Below are 25,287 nucleotides of genomic sequence, written 5' to 3'. Positions count from 1 at the left end.
GACCGGTGGTGGACCAAACCACTCAGCATTTATGTTTGGTTCTTATTGATCTGTCTCGACTCATGCCTAACCGATTACTCGATGAACTGAAACAGGCTTCAGATGAATCGATGAGGAAGATAATCGTTAGCTGCAGCCTTGATGTTATCTCTAGAGGTAAAGAGGAATAGATGTCAGAGTTTATCGATGCCATGTACATAAATTGTGCCGATTGTCGATGGTCGCAAACGGCGACTGCAAGACCGCACTTTGCAGTTGGATTGTTGATACCAAAATTAGCAAATGTCCCGCCCCCACCATTCAGAAGTGCTTTCTTGGAATTAAACAGCAGCTGCCGGGCTTTCAGTCAAAAATGATCATCTGAGCATGGGAGTGTTTTTATTGGAACAACATTTTTTGGTCCTTGAATAGCGAGGTTGCTAAGACACTGCAGTCAGTCTGAGAGGTCGTCAATTTATTCAAACACTTTCGTCCTTCAGCGCGACAGTGACGTTGGAAAACCAGAGTGACTTCACAGCTACTGCAGACAGATTCACAACATTTTTGGCCGTCATTTAACGGCTCAATTATTCATAAATACCGAATGTCTGAACCAGCGGAACATCTCATAGCTGCCATTTTGTTCTGAGATTGAACCGGCGTACTTCTTCTGGTGGCAGACAAGTAGTGCACGCCGTTACTGCTTGCTGTGATGACAAGTGTACTTTTTCAGCAATGTGGCGTTTCATGAAATATTTCCAAGGCACAGTCAATACAGTACATGTTAGACCCCCAGGGAGCGGCCTTAAAGAGCCTCGTACACATCACTTTGACCTCGATACGTCAGGTGAGATGCTTTGAAATGAGTTTGATACGCAATTCAATGCAATTTTTTTTTTTAATGTAGCACAGGAAGCGAGCTTTTCCAGCTTCTAAATCAAAATTTTCATTTGGACTCGGGGTCATCGCTAACGGCTGGGAGTTAATCAGTCCGGCTGATGCCAGTCTGAATCCAAGCCAGCCTCGGTGCATTGTGGGATGCGATGAAGATGTGTTTTATGTTTGCAAATATGCCAGAAGAGATTTAGCATCAAGCGCAGTCAATAACGGCATCGCACAGCAAAGGCGGGCTAATCCTACGCGCCGTGGCGTCTGGCCATCTGGGCTCTGTGGAGGACTTTGATGAAGCGTTCGAGGACAGAGGGGAGAGCCAACAAATACGCATGATAGGGCACGCTAAACATGACTCAGCAGCGACTCTGAGACAAACCCTTACATGCGCTGAAGGACGGCAAGCCCTCATTTTTTGCAGTGAATCAGTGATAAGTGAATCCAGCAGGACTCCTTTATTCCAAATGGAATATTTCCTTGTGAGATCATACAAAACATCTTGTATGACTTTCTAAATACGCTGAAATCTCTCATATTACCTAATATAGTCGACATAATCAATTGAGGGGTTAGCGCGCAGACCTCACAGCTAGGAGACCCGAGTTCAATCCCACCCTCGGCCATCTCTGTGTGGAGTTTGTATGTTCTCCCCGTGCATGCGTGGGTTTTTTCTGGGTACTCCGGTTTCCTCCCACATTCCAAAAACATGCTAGGTTAATTGGCCACTCCAAATTGTCCATAGGTATGAATGTGAGTGTGAATGGTTGTTTGTCTATATGTGCCCTGTGATTGGTTGGCCACCAGTCCAGGGTGAACACCGCCTCTCGCCCAAAGACAGCTGGGATAGGCTCCAGCCCTGCAACCCTCGTGAGGATAAGCGGTAGAAAAAAAAATTACTATAAACGCAGATGTTCACATTGCAAAAGTTCCTTGTTTACTCCTGGTTACTGTGCACTCCCTGTGGTGGCTATTGTCTTATCTATGTAACATAACATAACATAAGATAGCTGACACTTCAAGACTAGTGTAGGATACGACATGGCATCACAGCCTCTTCTTATACGTAAAATCTACTTACACTACAGCTCAAAAGTTTGGCATCACTTGCAAATTTCTTGTTTACCAAAAAAAAAATTTCATCAAACAACATTTTTTTTCCATTTCACAAACATTTGTATCCATTTCACAAACAATGAAAATGAATGAGATGATTTTCAAAGAAGGATGTACATTTTTGCATAGAGGCCTACTATCATCAACTGTCAGTCCTCTGCATCAATCTCCTGGTATGGCTGCTAATCCAAGTTCATCATTTTATAAGGCTAATAGATGATTAGAAAAGCCATCTAAAAATCGTAACTAAAACTAAAATCTCTTACCATGCTGTTAACTACTCCCTTCGGAGAGCAGGGTCCCATTGTGTGACAGAGCAGGGTCTAACAAGGACAGAAAAATGCTGCACAAATATCTGAGAGTGTGTAGTTTAAGACGAAGACGCCTCACAGGTCGTCACCTGGCAGCTGCACTAAATAGTAGCCGTCAAACACCAGTGTCAGTATCAACAGTGAAGCGGCGACTTCAGGATGCTGGACTTCATAGCAGGACTGCCAAGAAAAAGCCATATCTCAGTCTGGCCCAAAAACATTTCCAAGTGATCCCAAACTTTTGAGCGGTATATAAAAATGTTATTTTGACTAATAATAGGCCGTATTCCACCACAAAACAAAACGACGTATTATTTTATTTATTTTTCAAAACCTATGATAGAATGATGCCAGAAAATTCTAAGCGTGACGTGGCGAGGGGTTGCGGAAAAGAGTGGATTTATGTTTGGCTATTTAGTATTTTGGTTGCATGATTTCTGCTTCAGTTTCCATCCATCCTTCCAATTCAACAACTTTTTTGTCCAGTTACTACCATCCATCCATCCATCCAATTCAACAACTTTTTTTGTCCGGTTACTACCATCCATCCATCCATCCATCCATCCAATTCAACAACTTTTTTGTCCAGTTACTACCATCCATCCATCCATCCATCCATCCATCCAATTCAACAACTTTTTTTGTCGGGTTACTACCATCCATCCATCCATCCAATTCAACAACTTTTTTTGTCCGGTTACTCCCATCCATCCATCTAATTCAACAACTTTTTTTGTCCGGTTACTACCATCCATCCATCCAATTCAACAACTTTTTTTTGTCCGGATTACTTCCATCCATCCATCCATCTCCTACCGCTTATCTGAGGTGGGGTCACGGAGGCAGCAGCCTAAGCAGGGAAGCCCAGACTCTCTCAGACTCTCAGGACAGTTGAGAGACCTGGTCTCTCCACTGTGTCCTGGGTCTTCCCTGAGGCCTCCTACCGGTTGGACATGCCTCCCAGGCATGTAGAGGAGCCAAGCCACCCTCGGATCTTGTCACTACGCTTCTGTTTCACTACCTTTTGTCCAGTGTTTTGTGGGTTCCTTTGTTGACTTTATTTTCTGCTTCCATTATTGTCTAGCCTTGTGCTCGGCTTTTTGATGTGACTTATGTTTGCCTAGAGCATTGCCCCCCCCCCCCCCCCCCCCATGTTATACCTTGAGGATTTAATAAAGACTTTCTTTTCTGCTTGCATCCAACCGATTCAACACTGGTGGTATTTTACATGGAATACTAGCGGGCCGTGGTTGCTCGGAAGAATCCGATGTAAAAAGGTCAAAAGTCAAAAACGGTTTGGCCAAAAAGAATCAAATGTAGAAAGCAAACAAAGGAATGTCATCGACGTTGGACGCTCTTTGCACGTCAGGGGTGTGAAGACAAGAACGACACACTCTACAGATACAAAGTATCTATATTTTATCCACACACACATCTGCTGTATAATACTGTAATATTGGTGCGCTCCCCCTGCACTTTAAAAAGTAGCTTAGTGGATTGCAAACACGGATAGATTTTTTTTTTTTAAACAAACAAACCCAAATGTGCCATCCTGTGTGCCTCTTCCACACGTTCTTTATACACTGTTTTCATACTGGAAGCAAATAAATATATGTTCATCGTAGTTCACATTTAACACAAGATCATATGCTGCACATTTGTTCTTTTTTTTTCTTAACAATAAGAACAGAACAAAAAAAAATCACCACACAAGCGCTAACAGTGTTTGTGCTTTAGCTGTCATGGCTATTTCAGTTGCAAGTTCATGTGAGGTTACTGCATACAAGCATACTACTACATCCAAGTACTTTGAATTTGTACCTAATTGCCTCGTTTTCGGTTTGTTTGGATTGAATTGAATCGGCCCGCCTGGGAATGACCTTGCGTGACGATTAAGGCATTAGAGTATCCGTGTACACGGCAGACTGATAAAATACTAGAGGGTGAATATGTTAAATACTCCGAGTTACAATGGAACATTTGGATTGAATTCACAAAATAAAATAGAATACTGGATTTATTTGGACTTCAGATTCCGCGCCTGTTGCTACATTGTTTTTAGCTGTTAGCATGTTATATGTTATCAAATTGGAAATAAGCATTTTTCATGACAGGCCAAATTAAAAAAATGGTATTGGAGAAAAATGTTGCAGTGCAGAAAACTGGGAAGCTCAGAATATAAGACGACCCTGAATATAAAACCTCTTTTTCAGTCATCGTTTTTTGACATTGAAAAAAAATCATATGCTGAAACTTTTTTTTTTGACAGGAAGAAAAGCTCTGACAAGTCGCGAATATAAGACAACTAATCTTTTTCAGACTTGTCGGGGAAAAAATGGGTCTTATATTCGGGTAACTCGTTTTTTGCGGTCGTCCATGTTTTTTCATTTGGAAGTCAGATACTTCCCAGGATTCTTGAAAGCAGCGGAAACACATTTCGTAAGGACCCCAACATTGTGGTATAACGCCATGAGATTCCGCTTGTGTTGCTACATTGTTTTTAGCGGTTAGCATGTTATATGTTATCAAATTGGAAATAAGCATTTTTCATTACAGGCCAAAAAAATGGTATTGGAGAAAAATGCTGCAGTCCAGAAAACTGGGAAGCTCAGAATATAAGACGACACTGAATATAAAACCTCTATTTCAGTCATCGTTTTTAGACATTGAAAAAATCTTTCCAGCGTGTCGCCTTCAGGTGCCTGGTGTGTGTTAGTGACAGGAAGAAAAGCTCTGACAATTCGCAAATATAATACAACTTGTCTTTTTCACACTTCTAGGGAAAAATAATGGGTCTTATATTCGGGTGACTCGTTTTTTGCGGTCGTCCATGTTTTTTTTTATTTGGAAGTCAGAGACTTCCCAGCATTCTTGAACGCAGCGGAAACACATTTCGTAAGGACCCCAACATTGTGGTATAACGCCATGAGATTCCGCTTGTGTTGCTACATTGTTTTTAGCTGTTAGCATGTCATATGTCATTAAATTGGAAATAAGAACAGAATATAAGACGACCTTGAATATAAAACCTCTTTTTCAGTCATCGTTTTTAGACATTGAAAAAAAAATTCTTTCCAGCGTGTTGCCTTCAGGTGCCTGGTGTGTGTTCATGACAGGAAGAAGAGCTCTGACAAGTCGCGAATATAAGACGACTTGTCTTTTTCAGACTTATTTCTAGGGGAAAAAAATGGGTCTTATATTTGGGTAACTTGCTTTTTGCGGTCATCCATGTTCTTTCATTTAGAAGTCTGAGACTTCCCAGCATTCTTGAACGCAGCGGAAACACATTTCGTAAGGACCCCAACACTGTGGTATAACGCCATGCAGACATACTGTATACTGTATAAAATAATGGAATCATTTGTAACAGAAATTAAGCACCCTCCCCCGTTTCTATGAATGTCATGCTACCAACCACAAAATCGTCAACACACAAGCGAAGCGAGTGAGCTCTGCTTTTTCCTTCGCCAACGAAAGCATCTGTAGCCGCGAGCAGACACACGGAAAAAAGGCGGCGGCGTTCCTCCCTTCATGTGTGCCATCGTTTCAAAACAAAATTATTAAGTGAAGTGGAAAATAAGGATAGATGACAGTTGACGTTGCTACTTTGACGGCCCGATCCAAGCTGGCAAAGACGGTGAAGAGACGTCACTGTTTCTGATATAAACATGTTTTTCCTTCACTCAGCCTGCAATAATACATTCAAAGAATACTGTCATGGTAATTGTGTGTACTGAGAAAATTGGCACAGTTGTTCTTCTCCAGGCGTGGAGATGAACGACACAAACGTTAGGGGAAAACTGAGCTGATGATGTGATTGGATGTGAGGCAGGAGGGAGGGGCTGATTCATCCATCAATCAGAACATAAAAAAGTAACAACAAATAGTATTTACATGAAGTTCACTGTGACAAAAAGAAAAGCGAGTGAATATTTTCCTTCTTTGCCGCACCCATACTGAATCCCTCGTCCACAAAGCCTCTGAAATGCTCTTCACAGTCACTTTGCTTTCCGTGCCGCCGCTAGTACACGCCCATCAAGGTGAGAGCCAGGACCAGGTATCTGCAGGCCAGCGGGATGTGTGCACTTCCTGTGCTGCCGTACGGCGCAGTGTTGGGTGCTGGGGGCAGAAGAGAAGACAAACTTCATGAGTTGGCATGCACATGCTCATTTCAACACATAAATTGCTATGCTAATGCACCACCACGTTACGCTATGCTACTGTATGTTGCTTTTTTATGATGCTGCAATGCTGCTAGGTTACAGTCAGGACACTGTGCTACTATGTTATTACGCTACTATATTAGCATGTTAGGTTACTATAGTACTATGTTACTACACTAGTATGTTAATTTACCATGTTACTTTACTGCGCTACTATGTTATTAGGCTACTATATTAGCATGTTAAGTTACTATGCTACTCTATTAGCATGTTAAGTTACTATACTACTATGTTACTACACTAGTATGACGTTACCATATGTTACTTTGCTGCGCTACTATGTTATTAGGCTACTCTATTAGCATGTGAAGTTACTATACTACTATGTTACTACACTAGTATGTGTCTTTTCTGCGCTACTATGTTGTTAGGCTACTCTATTAGCATGTCAAGTTACTATACTACTATGTTACTACACTTGTATGTTACTTTACTGCGCTACTATGTTACTACACTAGTATGTGTCTTTTCTGAGCTACTATGTTGTTAGGCTACTCTATTAGCATGTCAAGTTACTATACTACTATGTTGCTACACTAGTATGTTACTTTACTGCGCTACTATGTTATTAGCATGTTAAGTTACTATACTACTATGTTACTACACTAGTATGACGTTACCATATGTTACTTTGCTGCGCTACTATGTTATTAGGCTACTCTATTAGCATGTCAAGTTACAATACTACTATGTTACTACACTAGTATGTGTCTTTTCTGCGCTACTATGTTATTAGGCTACTCTAGTAGCATGTCAAGTTACTATACTACTATGTTACTACACTAGTATGTGACTTTACCATATGTTACTTTACTGTGCTACTATGTTGTTAGGCTACTCTATTAGCATGTTAAGTTTCTATACTACTATGTTACTACACTAGTATGTTACTTTACTGCACTATTGTGTTATTAGGCTACTCTATTAGTATGTCAAGTTACTATACTATGATGTTACTACACTAATATGTTACTTTACTGTGGTACTACGTTGTTAGGCTACTATATTAGCATGTTAAGGTACTATACTACTATGTTACTACACTAGTATGTTACTTTACTGCTCTACTATGTTGTTAAATTACTCTATAAGCATGTTAAGTTACTATGCTGCGCTACTATGTTAATATGCTACTATGTTAATATGCTACTATGTTATTGTTTTGTAAGCTCCTATATGTTACTGAGCTAAGTTGAGTTGAGCAGATGAGAATGAAAATCTGACAAGAAGGCCATGCTTTCATAGAAATGAAAACAATGCTTTCATGCCACACAAAGCTTCTCTTGAATATTTAATCGGACTTTAATGAGTCGTTCGTATGAAAGCGGAGCATTTGATACTTTCTAAGATGTGAACATGAATCAATCTCTTCTTTTTAGAACCGGGCAGACTTAATCGTTAATGATGAGTTGCACACGACAAAATTAGGAATAAGATCATTTACAAAAGGTACACTCAAAGAAAAGACATACAACAGTGCGCTCTATCTTCTCGTTATGCGATTCATTCATTCATTCATTTTCTACTACTTTTTCCTCACAAGGGTCGCGGGGGTGCTGGAGCCAATCCCAGCTGTCTTCGGGCGAGAGGCGGGGTACATCCTGGACTGGTGGCCAGCCAATCACAGGGCACATATAGACAAACAACCATTCACATTCATACCTATGGACAATTTGGAGTCGCTAATTAACCTAGCATGTTTTTGGAATGTGGGAGGAAACCGGAGTACCCGGAGAAAACCCACGCATGCACGGGGAGAACATGCAAACTCCACACAGAGATGGCCGAGGGTGGAATTGAACCCTGGTCTCTTAGCTGTGAGGTCTGCGTACTAACCACTCATCCGCCGTGCAGCCCCCGTTATGCAATATAAAAAATAAATTCCATGAAACCTTGCAGCGGGTTTCCCAGCAAGAATAACAATATTGTGGTGAAGATCCAAATTTAAGTGCAGAAATTCATCCATTCATTCGTTTTCTATGCTGCTTGTCCCGATTTGGGGCCGTGTGTGACCTGCAGCATATCCAGTGCAATTAGACGGTGACGTCATTCGACCCCCCCGAAAGCCACCAACATAGAGAAGAGAGAAAATGTAAGGATTTTGTTGCAGTTTTGCTTTGTTGTTTGTGCCAGTAAGGCCGTAGGGGCCTCTTAGGGGAGGCGACGAAGGGCAGCTTTTCATTGGAAGGGGCTGCTCCTCAACTCTAACGTGCACTTATAGCTTGTAGCTCAATAAAGCACACACACACACACAAACACGCTTGCGTGCACACACCGGGCATGGCGAGGTCGTGCAAACAAGCCGTGCTCCACCAGGGGAAATCATGTGTGCTGTGCGGTGCAACACCCATCCCAGCAGGGTGACTCTATTTACACGGCCGTGTAATTAGTTCGCAGTGTAACTCCTCTGATGTGGACCCCCCCACCACACACTAAATGACAGTAACAAGTACACACAAAATGCAATTAAGGAGCTTGGACTGCTTGTTTTGTACATTGACGCTGTTGTAGTCGGCTTTAAATCCATTTTTTTATGCAACACAATAGCTTGGCCCGAGATGGCAGGGCGAGGACAAAGTGACAAAGTGGCACCCGTGCTATTATCACCTGACAGGCCTGCGATTACCTGATATTTTCACAGGTTATTTGCCGCGAGTGAAGTTGTTTACCTATCAGACAGAGAAAAGCTGACAGGCAAAGAGAGAGAAAGAGAGAGCGCATTTTCATCGTGCTCTTTTTGCCTCTTTTGTCGCTCCCGTTCTATCTTTGTCTCCTCTTTCTTTCTCGTACGCTCTCGTCCAATCGACGGCGCGGGATAATGACACAGTTTTCAGTGAGGAGAGGAGGAGAGGGTTGCCATGACAACAGCTCCGGTCCTGCTCAGCCCCGGCGTCTGACGGAGGCTGAGAGCAGGGCTTTGTGCCACAGCGACGTCCTTTTGCTTTCCCTTTTTCCCCTCGTTGCTTAGCTCCGCATTAGGCGACTACCGCAAGGTTACGTTGGTTTGTATCGTAGCAGTAAGGCACATCATCGGTGTGAAGAAGCGCTACTCGGCCCCCGCCTGCTTTATTATCTCTTCCCTGTGAAAAAGCAAAGCTTCCATTGTTTCCGCTGTGTGGGTTTTAACTTGCCGTTCTAATTAACTCCCAAACCTGCAAGTGCCTTGCAACGCCATGACTGCGCTTATTAACATGAAGGCGGAAGACACCAAGAGGAAAAAGCCGATGGGGGGGGGGGGGGGGGGGGGCGGTGAAGGGGTGCAGAATCAAAAGAAAAAGCCAGAGAAAGACGGCAGTGACTGAAGCGAGGCATCTTCTTTAATTGCCGGCTGCAAATAAAGCGCCACAATCCGAGACGATACATCGTAAAGAAAGGGCGCACGAGCGGCGCAGATGAGCGGGGATGAAAGCGATATGCTTCAATTACTATTTTGCAAGACAATGGCAGTTAAAAAAAAAAACAAAACACTTCCCTGTTTTTATTCAGAACCTGAGCTATCAGCTTGAAATGGTCTGCTTTGTCTCTCCTCCTTATCCCTCCAAATCTCCGGCGACAGCAGTTTTGTCACCCACATATCATATGTACAACAAATGCTAGGCCCTGAACCTCTCACTGTTGACACAGACAATGAATCATCCTGAAATATGCAACACTGACACTCGATTGGCTGCTTGTGTGCTCTACCATCTGTGTGTGTACGTATGTTGTAATATATGCTGTAACTCACAGGAACATGAATGTAGGAATTATTCCCATCCTTTTTTCTATGCCGCTTATCCTCATTAGGGTCGCAGGGTTGTGCTGGAGCCTATCCCAGCCTAGCTGACTCGGGGGGACACGGAGGGTATACACCCTGAGTCTTGTTGCTAACCAATTGCTAGAAAATATATGCAAATGGGGGCAAATTTTTGGCGATACATTTTCGACGTTAACTGAAAAAGATGGTAACCGGGGCCTATGCAAACCAAGGTTACGATATAATAGTTCATTCATTCATTCATTCATTTTCTACCAGTTATCCTCACAAGGGTCGCGGAGTTGCTGGAGTCTATCCCAGCTGTCTTCGGACGAGAGGCGGGATACACCCTCGACTGGTCGCCAGCCAATTGTTGCTAACCATTCATTCATTTTCTGCCGCTTATCCTCACGAGGGTCGCGGAAGGTGCTGGAGCCTATCCCAGGGTGCGAGGCGGGTGTTGCTAACCAATTGCAGGAAAATATATGCAAAGGGGGACACATTTTCGGCGATACATTTTTGACGTTAACTGAAAAAGATGCTAACCGGGGCGTACGCAAACTAAGGTTACCTTGTAATAGTTAATTCATTCATTTATTTTCTACCGCTTATCCTCACTAGGGTCGCGGGGTTGCTGGAGCCTATCCAGGCTGTCTTCGGGCGAGAGGCGGGGTACACCCTGGACTGGTCGTAAGCCAATTGTTGCTAACCATTCATTCATTCATTTTTTACCGCTTATCCTCACAAGGGTCGCGGGAGGTGCTGGAGCCTATCCCAGCTGTTTTCGGGCGAGAGGCGGGTGTTGCTAACCAATTGCAGGAAAATATATGGAAATGGGGACACATTTTCGGTGACATATTTGACGTTAACCGAAAAAGATGCTAACCGGGGCGTATGCAAACCAAGGTTACCTTGTATAGTTCATTCATTCATTCATTCATTTTCTACCGCTTATCCTCACGAGGGTCGCGGGGGTGCTGGAGCCTATCCCAGCTGTCTTCGGGCGAGAGGCGGGTGTTGCTAACCAATTGCAGGAAAATATATGCAAATGGGGGCACATTTTTGGCGATACATTTTTGACGTTAACTGAAAACGATGCTAACCTGGGCGTATGCAAACCAAGGTTACCTTGTAATAGTATATAATATAATTTGCATAGTCAATTTCCCATTTTAGATTTGTTGAATTTTATTTCTACAATAACAAACAAGACAAAAATAGAAGATGCCCGACACTCCATGGTGATGAGCCAGCATCATCCCATGAACGGCATCATCTCCTGACAGAAGAGCAGTTTCAATGGCAGATTAGTATCACTGTCCTGCTCCACTGAAACCATAAGCAGATCATTCCTCCCCCATGCCATGCGGCTTTTCAACACAACAGAAGGGGAGTGAAAAAATGCACACAGGACTGGACGTATTACCTTATTATGCATGATGCATATTTTATTATGATCTATCAATTTAGCTATCTAGCATGATTGTCTTCTATGCGATACAATGGCACATTACAGCCCTGATCAACATCTTTCAGTTCAAGTTATTCCAGTTTTTCTTATCAACTTCCAAAACCCGAGTTCAATCCCACCCTCTGTGTGGAGTTTGCATGTTCTCCCCGGGTTTTCTCCGGGTACTCCGGTTTCCTCCCACATTCCAAAAACATGCTAGGTTAATCGGCGACTCCAAATTGTCCATAGGTATGAATGTGAGTGTGAATGGTTGTTTGTCTATATGTGCATTGTGATTGGCTGGCCACCAGTCCACGGTGTGTACCCCGCCTATCACCCTGAAGACAGCTGAGATAGGCTCCAGCACCCCCCGGTAGAAAATGAATGAATGAATGAACTATTACAAGGTAACCTTGGTTTGCATACGCCCCGGTTAGCATCTTTTTCAGGTAACATCGAAAATGTATCGTCGGAAATGTGTCCACATTTGCATATATTTTCCTGCAATTGGTTAGCAACACCTGCCTCTCACCCGAAGACAGCTGGTATAGGACCCCCCAACCCCCACCCCCTGCAACCCTTGTGAGGATAAACGGTAGAAAATGAATGAATGATCACTGATTCGTGATAGACTATGGTCTATTATTAGTCTTTAGTAACTTTAACAGTGCATGAAGTCAACCTCAGATAAGCGGAAGAAGATGGCTGGATGTATACTTTGTACCAAACTGTTCCGTATACAAATACTGTATAGTATCAGAATAACGAAATAGGTACGAGGATAAGCGGTAGAAAATGAATGAATGAATGAATGAACTTCCAAAACCTTCCTTTTCATGTGAACCAGAGAACAGAACCATGCCCTCGTGTGTTTTTATGGAATTGGGCTTTCTAGTCATTTTATTGCTGCGGGATGATTCCTCCCTCGACTCGGTCCAATCCTCCAAGAGGGTCGTTACGAGGGACGCAGGAACGGCAGCCAGGAAGGCAGCATCCCAATCTCCCAAAGGACGCTGCTTCAGAAGGGCTCCTGAGATAGGGGGAGGACGCAGTGTCCTTGACCGTCGAGTCGGTGGCCTGTGGCCCCCCCCCACAGAGCCCCAGAGAGATCTCACATGAGCCAGAAGTGATCCACAGCACAGCAGGCTATACAGTGAACTAAATCTCTTCACAGCAGCCGCCAAGTGTGTCTTTAAAGCAGCCAGGCCAAGATGTGTGCTGCGTGATGAACACTCATGGCATTTAGTAAGGAGATGCTCGACAACTCGATCTCAGATTGTGTCCAAGTCCTTTCTTCCATATCATCAGTCCACCAGCAACGAAGGGGGACACTCATCAATGGAAACCGGACTCACCGACCCGTACGCCCAATCATTTCTAATCCAGCCCTTGTTGAACGCAAGCAGCTATGATGTTGGAGACTCATCACCTTGGCTGTGATCACCACACCGCGACTCCTCTGCACCTTCAAGCTCGTTAGCCCCACCGATCATTTGCATTACGGAAAGTAATGAAAAGCCTCTATTATCAAAATAGCCTTCAGAGATCATTTAACCGCCCCCCATCCTTTCCCCACGCATCCTGGTACCTTACCCAGGGAATTCATCAGCACCTTTTTGGATCCACGACCCCCGTCAGTGTCAGGCTGTGAATGAGGGAGGGAAATGAGCATAGATGGCTGACTGAGTGAGTGGGGGGTTTGGGGGGGCTCTGATTGAAGGCAGACTTTGGCCTTCAGGTTGACTCAATCAACGACTCAGCGGGGAACCCGACACATGAGACGGTGAGCTGAGGAAGGAATCTTGTTAGGGGAAACACTTCCTGTGTTCTCCTTACTGATTGGCTGCTTGTCGGGATTGATCCACCGCTCTCTCTCCAAAGCTCCGTTCACACTGTGATTCCGGAACATTACAGATGTGAAGCGTAGAGCTGGCATTTCTTTGCCTTTAGCGTTTACTCGGAATAATACTTTGTTATAAGAAGAAGAACGTTGACATGGTTGAAAAAAAAATGCTGTAATTTTAATAATAAAGTCAAAATATTAACAGAAAAAAATGTCATTGCAATCACAAAAAATTTGACGATATATATATATATATATATATATACATTTGCAAATTTCCAAAAAAAAACAAACACATTTTCATGCATTTCACAAACAATTTTTTCCATTTCCTAAATAATGAAAATTAATCAGATGATTTTCAAAAAAGGATGTACATTTTTGCATAGAGGCCTACTATCAACGACTGTCAGTCCTCTGCATCAATCTCCTGGTATGGCTGCTAATCCAAGTTCATCATTTTATAAGGCTAATAGATGATTAGAAAAGCCATCTAAAAATCCTAACTAAAACTAAAATCTCTTACCATGCTGTTAACTACTCCCTTCAGAGAGCAGCACAAACTGGGTCTAACAAGGACAGAAAAACAATGCAGACAAATATCTGAGAGTGTGTAGTTTAAGATAAAGACGCCTCACAGGTCGTCACCTGGCAGCTGCACTAAATAGTACAACACCAGTGTCAGTATCAACAGTGAAGCGGCGACTTCAGGATGCTGGACTTCATAGCAGGACTGCCAAGAAAAAGCCATATTTCAGACTGGCCCAAAACATTTCCAAGCGATCCCAAACTTTTGAGCAGTAGTGTATATATACATTATATGCAGGATAAAAATTTTACCAGAGAAAAAGTTTGAAAAATATGTCTCCTTATACTAGATCTTAGTTCTATAATTCATGCCAGGTGACCTCTTTTCAAGCTTTTGCTAGATGCTATTAAGATAATGCTGATCAAACCACTGCCTAGCAGCTACGGCAGGGGTCGGCAACCCGTCGATTGACCAAGTAAATCTTTGGGGCTTTGCCGGTTCATCACCACATCAGTACCCCCCAACTATCAGAGGGCAACAGACGGTTACGCCCGTCCGCCTCGTCGATCTCCAGACACACACCCCGGCAGCCTCGACCCTGATCGCAGTCCCCGAAACCTGGAAGATGTTTGAATGCATCGCCTGTGACAGGAAGCCAACAAGCCAACTATAATTCTGGATTTGGATCCAATCGGCATGCCGATGCGCGAAGAGTTCCTCATACAAATTTCCAACTCGGTACAGATTCCATGTGAGGTGCAGGAGCTGTGCATTGTTGACTACATTTTCCCGTATCTTTTCATTTTGTATTTTATGGTAATCACCTGCATGCTTAATTTTAATACCAAGGTTTTTAATTCCATGTCACATTGCTCATAGTACCTACAGTATGTAGTATATAAGCTGGCTTCCGTGCCATAGTACTGAAAAAAGATTTGGTATTTTCCTATTCCACATCCATAACCCTAAGCCATTCCACGTCGGTGCTTCCCAATCGAGCAGTGGCACGGGACTAGTCTGCGTGAAAGGGGCTGAACACGCTGCTTCACTCATCTTTTCCCCAACAACCCAGTTATGTTTGGCATTTGACAGAAGTAAAATGCCCGAGTGACCCGTTCTCGTGTTTATCGCACCCATCTGTTCGTCTGTTTGGAATTTGGGAGCCCGCAAACGATGCATTTTACAAGCACGTCTCCTGGGTAAATCTTTGTTTTAAAAGATATTTCATTAATTTCTCCCCTCCAAAACACCTACAGGGTAAACATTCCAGGAATAAACAGTTTAAAAAAAAACCTGCATATTTAATCACAGCGTTTCAAAAAGTATAATTACTGTATGACTTTGACTGCTCCCTCTAAATCTGTTTAATGTTTGAGGCTTAATAAAATGCACAGGGAGACAATCAAATTCTGTCAGCAAGCAGCAAATTCCTGCAGCTTTTTACTATAATCCTCCCCTCATATTTGGCCACTCTCGCTAATAATTGGCCCCGCCCTTTCTCGTCGTTAACGCTTATCAGGGGTTTATTTGTACGTTGCAGACGCGGGGTTTTTGCTGAGTCAGCCGCTGCACCCCCTACCCACCGCGGTGACAATGACAGTCTGGCCAGTTATGAAGAATGTTTAGCTAAGTTGCATCCATCAACGTCCGGCCCGATAGCATCTCATCTCCTGCCAGGAAGCATTCTTGTCTCCCTGTCCTTGGCGTCTTCCATCTCATCCAGTCGCATCCCCAAAATAAGGATTCCCTGCTGTGATGTATGTAGGATTATGATAAGACAGCTGGCTTGTATCATCTTCCATGATGGCGCTGATAAAGCAGCGTGCCTGAACTGGAGGGTTAAGTGTGTTTTGGTGCTGATTCTTCCATGATAACTTTATCGCTGCCGACCGCCTGGTTATCGTAGTCCGCCTGAGGCGACTTGAGCGGGACTAGAATTTGATACACGTCGAGCTTCGGCACCCCCCCAGGGCTGTCCAAGTATGTTGATCAGGTCGTCATAGACATAGCTCAGAATATAAGACGACCCTGAATATAATAACTCTTTTTCAGTCATTGTTGTTAAAAAATTTTAAAAAAATATTTCCGATGTGGTGTCGCAACTATATGCCTTCAGGTGCCAGGTGTGTGTTAGTGACAGGAAGAAAAGCTCTGGCAAGTCGCAAATATAAGACAACTCATCTTTTTCAGACTTATGTCTAGGAGAAAAATGGGTCTTATATTCGGGTCACTTGCTTTTTGCGGTCATCACTGTTCTTTCATTAAGAAGTTGGATACTTCCCAGCATTCTTGAATACAACAGAAACACATTTCGAAAGGACCCCAACACTGGAGGGACTGGAGGGTTAAGTGTGTTTTGGTGCTGATTTTTCCATGATAACGTCATCGCTGCCCACCGCCTGGTTATCATAGTCCGCCTGAGGCGACTTGAGCGGGACTGGAATTTGATTCACGTAGAGCTTCAGCACCCCCCACCCCCACCCCTTCAGGGGTGTCCAAGTATGTTGATCAGGTCGTCATAGACGTAGCACAAAATATAAGACGACCCTGAAAATAAAACCTCTTTTTTAGTCGTTGCTTTTAAACATTGAAAAAAAAATATTTCCGGCGTGGTGTCGCAACTGTATGCCTTCAGGTGCCTGGTGTGTGTTAGTGACAGGAAGAAAAGCTCTGACAAGTCACGGATATAAGACAACTCGTCTTTTTCAGACTTATGTCTCGGAAAAAAAATGGGTCTTATATTCGGGTCACTCGCTTTTTGCGGTCATCCATGTTCTTTCGTTTAGAAGTGGGAGACTTCCCAGCATTCTTGAACGCTACGGAAACACATTTTGAAAGGACCCCAACACTTGAGGGACTGGAGGGTTAAATGTGTTTTAGTGCTGATTCTTCCATAATAACTTTATCGCTGCCGACCGCCTGGTTATCGTAGTCCACCTGAGCCGACTTGAGCGGGACTGGAATTTGATTCACATCTCGCTTCGGCACCCCCCCTCCCACCAGGGGTGTCCAAGTATGTTGATCAGGTCGTTATAGGCGTAGCTCAGAATATAAGACGACCCTGAATATAAACCTCTTTTTCAGTCACCGTTTTTAGACATTGAAAAAAAAAATCTTTCTAGCGTGTCGCGACTGTATGCCTTCAGGTGCGTGGTGAGTGTTAGTGACAGGAAGAAAAGCTCTGACAAGTCGCGAATATAAGACAACTCGTCTTTTTCAGACTTATGTCTAGGGAAAAAATGGGTTTTATATTCGGGTCACTCGCTTTTTGCGGTCATCCATGTTCTTTCATTTAGAAGTCGGAGACTTCCCAGCATTCTTGAACACAACGGAAACACATTTCGAAAGGACCCCAACACTAGAGGGCCTGGTGGGTTAAGTGTGTTTTGGTGCTGATTCTTTATTGCTGCCGACCGCCTGGTTATCGTAGTCCGCCTGAGGCGACTTGAGCGGGACTAGAATTTGATTCATGTCGAGCTTCGACACCCCCCACCCCCCAAGTATGTTGATCAGGTCATCATAGACATAGCTCAGAATATAAGACGACCCTGAATATAAAACGTCTTTTTCAGTCATCGTTTTTAGACATTGAAAAAAAAAAATCTTTCCGGCGTGTCGCGACTGTATGCCTTCAGGTGCCTGGTGTGTGTTAGTGACAGGAAGAAAAGCTCTGACAAGTCACAGATATAAGACAACTCGTCTCTTTCAGACTTATGTCGAGGGAAAAATGGGTCACTCGCTTTTTGCGGTCATCCATGTTCTTTCGTTTAGAAGTGGGAGACTTCCCAGTATTCTTGAACGCAGCTGAAACACAACGGAAACACATTTCAAAAGGACCCCAACACTGGAGGGACTGGAGCGACCCTGAATATAAAATCTCTTCTTTAGTCGTTGTCTTTTTCAGACTTACGTATGTCTAGGGAAAAAATGGGTCTTATATTCGGGTCACTCGCTTTTTGCGGTCATCCATGTTCTTTCGTTTTCCCAGCATTCTTGAACGCGACTGAAACACATTTTGAAAGGACCCCAACACTGGAGGTACTGGAGGGTTAGGTGTGCTTTGGTGCTGATTCTTCCATGATAACTTTATCGCTGCTGACTGCCTGGTTATCGTAGTCCGCCTGAGGCAAATTGACCGGGACTGGAATTTGGAATTTGAGCTTCGGCACCCCCCTACCCCCCTCCCAGGGGTGTCCAAATATGTTGATCAGGTCGTCATAGAAGTAGAAGAAACAATGAGGTGTTAACATTGATATTGCTCATATTACTTTACAAAATATCAAAAATGTCTCCTTGCGGGACGGATAAAGGCATATGTCATCGAAGTGGTGAAGTTGCATACTTTCATTTTCACAATGCGGCCCTCGCTGGAAAAAGTTTGGACGCCGCTGAGCTGGAGTTTATTGTACGCGGAAGAATCCATAGTTTATATTCATGTTTGCCTACCCTGAGCTGTTCATCGATCCTTCTCAGATCAATTTGCTGGTTTACAGAAATTGTTGGAGCCCAAAAGGAGCAAATCAATTGGCAAGTGATTAGCATGAGCAGTGGATTATGTCTCGCAGCGCACATACACTCCATGATGCCGTGAGGGGGGGTTTGGGCACCACAAATGATTCCTCACTCTGCCTTCTCTGATGGGACACGCTAGTCGACATTGTTGGCGTCACGCATGAAGTGGTCCTTTTATTAAGCAAACACGGAACACATCCCACCGTGGATGCCCCCACCTGGTTGCTGCATGCCCTCCTGAGGTCCTGATAAAGGATTCCGAAGAGAGCAGCACTGATTCAGGAGTGGTTGAAATGCTTCCTCTTATGCCACACAATACCCAAGTAAAGGCTTCCTTTATATTTCACAACTGGATAAAAAAAAAAAAAAAACGTCCAGAATCTTTTCCTCTGATGTCAATGTCGGTGAGCAAGGAGGAAAAAACATCACTTGAGCTTTCCAGGTCTTAGATGTTGAATTTTGGTTCGGTGGTTGAATTGTTTTCACCCTGGATCTATCTGTCACATGGTTGGAATTCGTAAACAAGCTCATTCGGAGCTCAATTCAAGAAACAATACAATCAGTTGATGCTTGCTAAATACAAGGATGAAGAGTCTTGAACCAGTCATGATGTGCTATATATATCACTATATTGACACTTACTATAGTACCCATTATGGCATTGGATGCTCATATCACATTACTCATACTTTGGTACGTGATAAATAAATAAATAAATAAATGAATAAATAAATAAACAAATACAAAAACCAAAAAAATAAAAAACTTAAACTATATTAGGAAAGCAGGAAGTGAACAAATTACAGTTACTGATTGTAAAAGTACCAGATGGAGGGGTAGGATTTAATAAGCTTTGCTTCTTCCTACTCCTTTTGGACATGTGGAACTGGGAACTGATTATGGGATGCACTCAATTGTAATCTGATGCATGTTCAAATGAAATTAAACCATTACCATTACCATTACCGTAATTAACCCCAAGAATAATTCAATTGGTCAGACCTCCTTAAAGAAGTCAAATATGTTTTTGTCGAGATTAAGGTGATTTGTTTGGTTCTTTTTTTTATGTAGCAGGGGATTCTGTGTCCCTTTTGATTAATGAATATGTTAATTACAACCTGTTGTCGAGGGACTGTGGAATTGTCCTGATTTTTCGCCTTTATGCGGCACCCCTGGCCAATAGCACTCATCATAAATACATTGAAATATGTATAATTAATCCATGTGATCGGTATCATTATTGGCCGATTTCAGTCCTGGATGAATGGTATCGGAATCGGAGGATCCCTGATAGATACGATATTGATCCAAAGGGATTGTCGCACTACAAGGTGAGAAGCCTTTTCAACTCCTGGTTGCTACGGAGCATTTATTTAAATGGGAAAGACACATTTCTAGATCGGGAAGACCTGGGTCCAGGGTGTCCAGGGTGTACCCCAGCTCTCACCCAGCTGGGATAGGCTCCAGAATACCCCTGTGACCCTCGTGAGGATAAGCAGTAGAAAATGAATGAATAAATGAATAATCCATGTGATTGGTATCATTATTGACAGATTTCAGTCCTGGATGAATGGTATAAAAATCGGCAGCATAGGGTTAGGGTTGGGCTAACCCTAGGGTTAGGGTTAGGGCTAGGGTTGGCCTAACCCTAACCCTAGGGTTAGCCCAACCCTAACCCTAACCCCAATTCCAACCCTAACCCTAGGGTTAGCCCAACCCTAACCCCAACCCTAACCTTAACTCGAGGGTTAGCCCAACCCTAAACCTAACCCTAACCCTAGGGTTAGCCCAACCCTAACCCTAACCCTAATCCTAACCCCAACCCTAACCCTAGGGTTAGCCCAACCCTAACCCTAACCCTAGGGTTAGCCCAACCCTAACCCTAAAACCCTGATAGATATGATATTGATCCAAAGGGATCGTCAAAGGGTTGCTGCTTAGCATTTATTTCAATGGGAAAGACACACTTCTAGATCGGGAAGACCTGGGTCCAGGGTGTACACCGCCTCTCGCCCAAAGACAGCATACTCCCGTGACCCAAGTAAGGATGAGCGGCATAGAAAACGAATGGATGGATGGATGCTGTAAATAAACACCAAGGTAATTAACCTAAATTACACAGTCACCCTCCGGGTTTGCCTTGGGCCCCCAAATGACGTCTAAAATTCCCCTGAAAAGACTTTACTGACAAACGTGTGAACCTGTGAGCTGAGTACACAGCAACGCATTTCAATAGAGCCACTAAACACTCCCACTTCACTGCCATGAAAACGTTCCATTTCCGTGCAGTGTCATTTTCAAGTGTCTCTCGCTAAATGTCACGGCAATTTATTGCCCCCCGTACCCGTTCATTACGGCTACATGTTAAAGGTAACAGTGATGCTTTCATATCGTCTGTCAAAAAATAATTACAACACCAAAGACAATCCTGCAAATGTTGTTTAATGACTTCATCATCCGCAATCTAATTATGGAGTTAGCATACCAATTTCAATTCTCCTGGAAAAGATGAATGCTATCAGGAGAGGAAGCAAGTCAGTGTTTATGGGGGGACACCTTCCTGAAGCACGCTTTATGCCAGGGGTGGTCAACATCAGGCCAGGGGGCCATTCACGGCACGTGGCTGTTTTTTTTTTTGGTACATGGCACATTTAAAAAATATAATTTTACTATAAAAACTAAAAAAAGGCGTGTCCCACGCGGTGGCTTATGTGGTGAATGATCCTCTGATGCGTACTCCTGTTTTAAAGGCAATGAGAGGCGTTCATTTGATTGGTTAAGATTACACTTGGCTGTGTTCAACCCTCTCATACCTTCTCTCTTCCCCCTTTGCCACTTGTGCCGGTGGGAAGGATGGAGGCGTGGGTGCGCATATGAGCATAAAGTATTATTATTATTATTATTATTATTATTATTATTATTATTATTATTATTATTATTATTATTATTATTATTATTATTATTATTATTATTATTATTATTATTATTATTATTAAATCATTATTATTATTATTATTATTATTATTACAAAAACAAAATTTCCAAGAAAATTAAAAATTTGTTGTAATTTTAAGGTAAGATAAGATATGACTTTATTAATTCCACGACAAGGAAATTTCAGAAATTTACCACAATAAAGTAAAAAAAAGGAATATGTGGAAGATAATGTAAATTTAGTCACATAATATTGAAATATCAAAGAAAAAGTGTTGTTTTCTTAAAGTTGTTTTCTTATGAGAAACAAAGAAAAAAATAAAGTTGTAATTCTTGGTAAATTAATAAATTATATTATTATGGGAATAAAATGATAATATACAAGAAAAAATACAAAAACTATTTAAGAAGAAAGTTGAAATATTTGAAAAAACAGCACAAATGTTTTTTATAGTATATCTACAAAATAGAAAAGTGGCAAAGTTGCATCCTGTCATTTTTCACCATGTGGCCCTCGCTGGAAAAGGTCTGGACACCCTTGAACATGACAGATATGACAGGTCGGACCCTCGGAGCACCTTAATGATGTTTTTTTTTTTTTTTACCACAGACGGTTGCTATGACAATGGCGCGGCTTCAGCGGTGCTGTATTTAGCAACACGGAAATGACTGTAATCATTGACCACCTTGAAAGTGGACCGAGTCACTCGGCAGCACAACAAGCGCAACGGCTGTCAAAGTCAACATTCACATATAAAAACGAACGCAACGCTAAAGGGGGGGTTCTCCATCTCCTTGGTAAGACTGAATGAAAGCTTGGTCTTGATCTCAAACAAAGAAGTGTCGGTGCCAGTCATCTCCGAGCCAGCATCAATCTGCTCCACGTCCAACTATCAAAGCCAACACACCATCGAGATCCAGCATAATGTCGTGCAAAGCAAATGAACAATAATGGAAGCGCTTTCATATTTCTCTGTGATAGCAAAGCGTGCTGCTGTTTCATGTTGGGATGCAGATCTGTGGCCGGGGGGGCCCACTGGGAACCACCCACCGATACTAAGCTCTCTCCGCGTTAGACGGCATTAGGAAGAACTTAATGACTTTCAGCCGGCAGAGGGAAGCAATCCTCAGTGCTCATCGCCAGAAGAAAGGTGACGCACCTCGGAGTGGCTTGTGTGATGCTCAGCAATGCTGCAGAAATGCTTCCAACACAGCGAACAAATAAATAATATGTATTTATCACTCCTGAGGCTCATCCAGCCGTGATGTAGTCGGCGTTGGGGTTACTTTGCCAAAGGCATCTCTCAGCACGCTCATTGACCTTTCCTCATCATTAGCGAATGTAAAGAGGGTGGATCCTTGAATAACTCATCATCTGGAAGGCCATGGGAATGGTAAAGAGTTAATACTTTCTATTTGGGGCCTTGGAGGCTATGCCCTCGAGCACTTGCATTTTAATTCCTCTGCTGCTGGAGAACAACTCGGGTGAATAGAGAAGGTGGTGAGCTGTGCGGAGGATGCGGGAATGTGCAAGACGAGGCGTATCATCATCCATTGTCAGCAGCAGTTCACTGTTAAAATGTACACAAGGACGGTACGTGATATTGAAGTATGCAGACGGTTCCAGTGCCACAATGCTAAAACCATCATCACACACTATCACATCAACTTTAGATTGTTGACTTTTACTTATGTGTGACGATACTATTAATTCCGATGGATCTACATGGAAAAAACCCACAAGTAACACACGTGGGGCATGCGTGGGATGTGCTGATGAGCCACAGACTGGGTGCAGATGATCTTTGTCATGTCGAAAGAACTCTATGGGCGGGTGTTTGTGTTTTACAGGCTGCAAGACAAATCTTCGTGCATCATCTATACAACCAGAGTCTGTCTTTCATGTGTTTTGCTGGTGTCAGATTTGGGGAAGACTTACACTACCGCTCAAAAGTTTAGGATCACTTGGAAATTTTTTGGGCCTGTCTGAGATATGGCTTTCTCTTGGCAGTCCTGCTATGAAGTCCAGCATCCTGAAGTCGCCGCTTCACTGTTGATACTGACACTGGTGTTTGACGGCTACTATTTAGTGCAGCTGCCAGGTGACGACCTGTGAGGCGTCTTTGTCTTAAACTACACACTCTCAGATATTTGTCTGCAGCGTTTTTCTGTCCTTGTTAGACCCAGTTTGTGCTGCTCTCTGAAGGGAGTAGTTAACAGCATGGTAAGAGATTTTAGTTTTAGTTAGGATTTTTAGATGGCTTTTCTAATCATCTATTAGCCTTATAAAATGATGAACTTGGATTAGCAGCCATACCAGGAGATTGATGCAGGGGACTGACATTTGTTGATAGTAGGCCTCTATGCAAAAATGGACATCCTTCTTTGAAAATCATCTCATTCATTTTCATTGTTTGGGAAATGGATACAAATGTTTGTGAAATGCATGAAAATGTGGTTTTCTTTGGAAAACAGAAATTTGCAAGGGATCCCAAATTTTTGAGCGGGAGTGTAAGCAGATTTTACGTATAAGAAGAGGCTGTGAGCCTTGTAGTATCCTATACTGGTCTTGAGGTATCAGCTATCTTATGTTATGTTATGTTATGTTACATAGATGAGACAATAGCCACCACAGGAAGTGCACAGTAACCGGGAGTAAAAAAGGAACTTTTGCAATGTGAACGTCTGAGTTCATATTCATTCATTTTCTACTGCTTATCCTCAAGAAGGTCGCGGGGGTGCTGGAGCCTATCCCAGATTTTTAGATGGCTTTTCTGATAATCTATTAGCCTTATAAAATGATGAACTTGGATTAGCAGCCATACCAGGAGATTGATGCAGAGGACTGACAGTTGTTGATAGTAGGCCTCTATGCAAAAATGTACATCCTTCTTTGAAAATCATCTCATTCATTTTCATTGTTTGTGAAATGGATACAAATGTGTGAGAAATGCATAGAAATGTGTTTTTCTTTAGAAAACAAAGAAATTTGCAAGTGATCCCAAACTTTTGAGCGGTAGTGTATCTTTTTTCGTATGTCGCACTTGTGGACTCCCGCATATTTGGTAAGTAATTGGAGTGCTTACTCATGTTGAGATTGTGTGGTACGTCCTCCATGCCTGTCAAACCAGACAACCTTGAGCTGAGGCACAAAATGTGTTCAGCTTGGAAAGTCAAATCTGCACTATCCTCTACGAGTCTCTCGAAGAGCCTTCAATGGTAGCGTAAGTTCAACTGTCTTTTAGCGATGCCACAGAGACGGTAAAGCGAGCTGATGGAAAAAACCCAACTTATTTCATAGCAAAACATCCGAGCATTCCCCCAGAGAGCGTGCCATTTCTTAATGTCACGACCTTTTCTAACTCCTTTTAAAACCCTCAGGTGTGGTTTGTCAATAAGGGAAGATTTGGAAGGACAGCGAGGAAGTCGGTCAGCTTTTAATCGTATGATTGAGAAGTTTTCCCTTCGGCTTGTGACGGTGATTGAAGCGTTTCAGCGTACTGGTTTTTTACATGTAAGAAGAGGAATTGTGTGCGTCCGTGCAAGCCTCCACCAAAGACAGTAATGAGTAGTGAGGTCAGAGTTCACGCTGAGGCGCACAGGGCCGACGCCAAAGACATCCAACCTGACAAAAAAACGTAAATACGGAATGAAAGAAATGAAGGGAAGGGCTCTAAAAGGGCAACACACACTCTTTGCTGTATAAGGACGATGTGTATGGATCCACACAGTCGATAACAACACGTTGTTGAAGGTGGAACAAGTT

General features: G+C 42.9%; 1 protein-coding gene across 2 annotated transcripts in view; it reads right to left on the bottom strand.

The window, feature by feature from the left end:
* Nucleotides 1-3,458: 3,458 nt before the first annotated feature.
* The window catches only part of negr1 (neuronal growth regulator 1), a 182,316-nt gene continuing 160,487 nt past the window's right edge, over nt 3,459-25,287 (bottom strand). For both annotated transcript variants that reach the window (XM_058074094.1, XM_058074095.1), the window contains one exon: nt 3,459-6,413. In XM_058074094.1, the coding sequence (XP_057930077.1) occupies nt 6,316-6,413 (98 nt within the window). In that variant the 3' untranslated portion in view covers nt 3,459-6,315. The remainder of the gene's footprint in view (nt 6,414-25,287) is intronic.

Source organism: Doryrhamphus excisus, chromosome 5, assembly GCF_030265055.1.
Source record: "Doryrhamphus excisus isolate RoL2022-K1 chromosome 5, RoL_Dexc_1.0, whole genome shotgun sequence".
Taxonomy (NCBI): domain Eukaryota; kingdom Metazoa; phylum Chordata; class Actinopteri; order Syngnathiformes; family Syngnathidae; genus Doryrhamphus; species Doryrhamphus excisus.
This window is presented reverse-complemented; position numbering and strand designations above follow the sequence as displayed.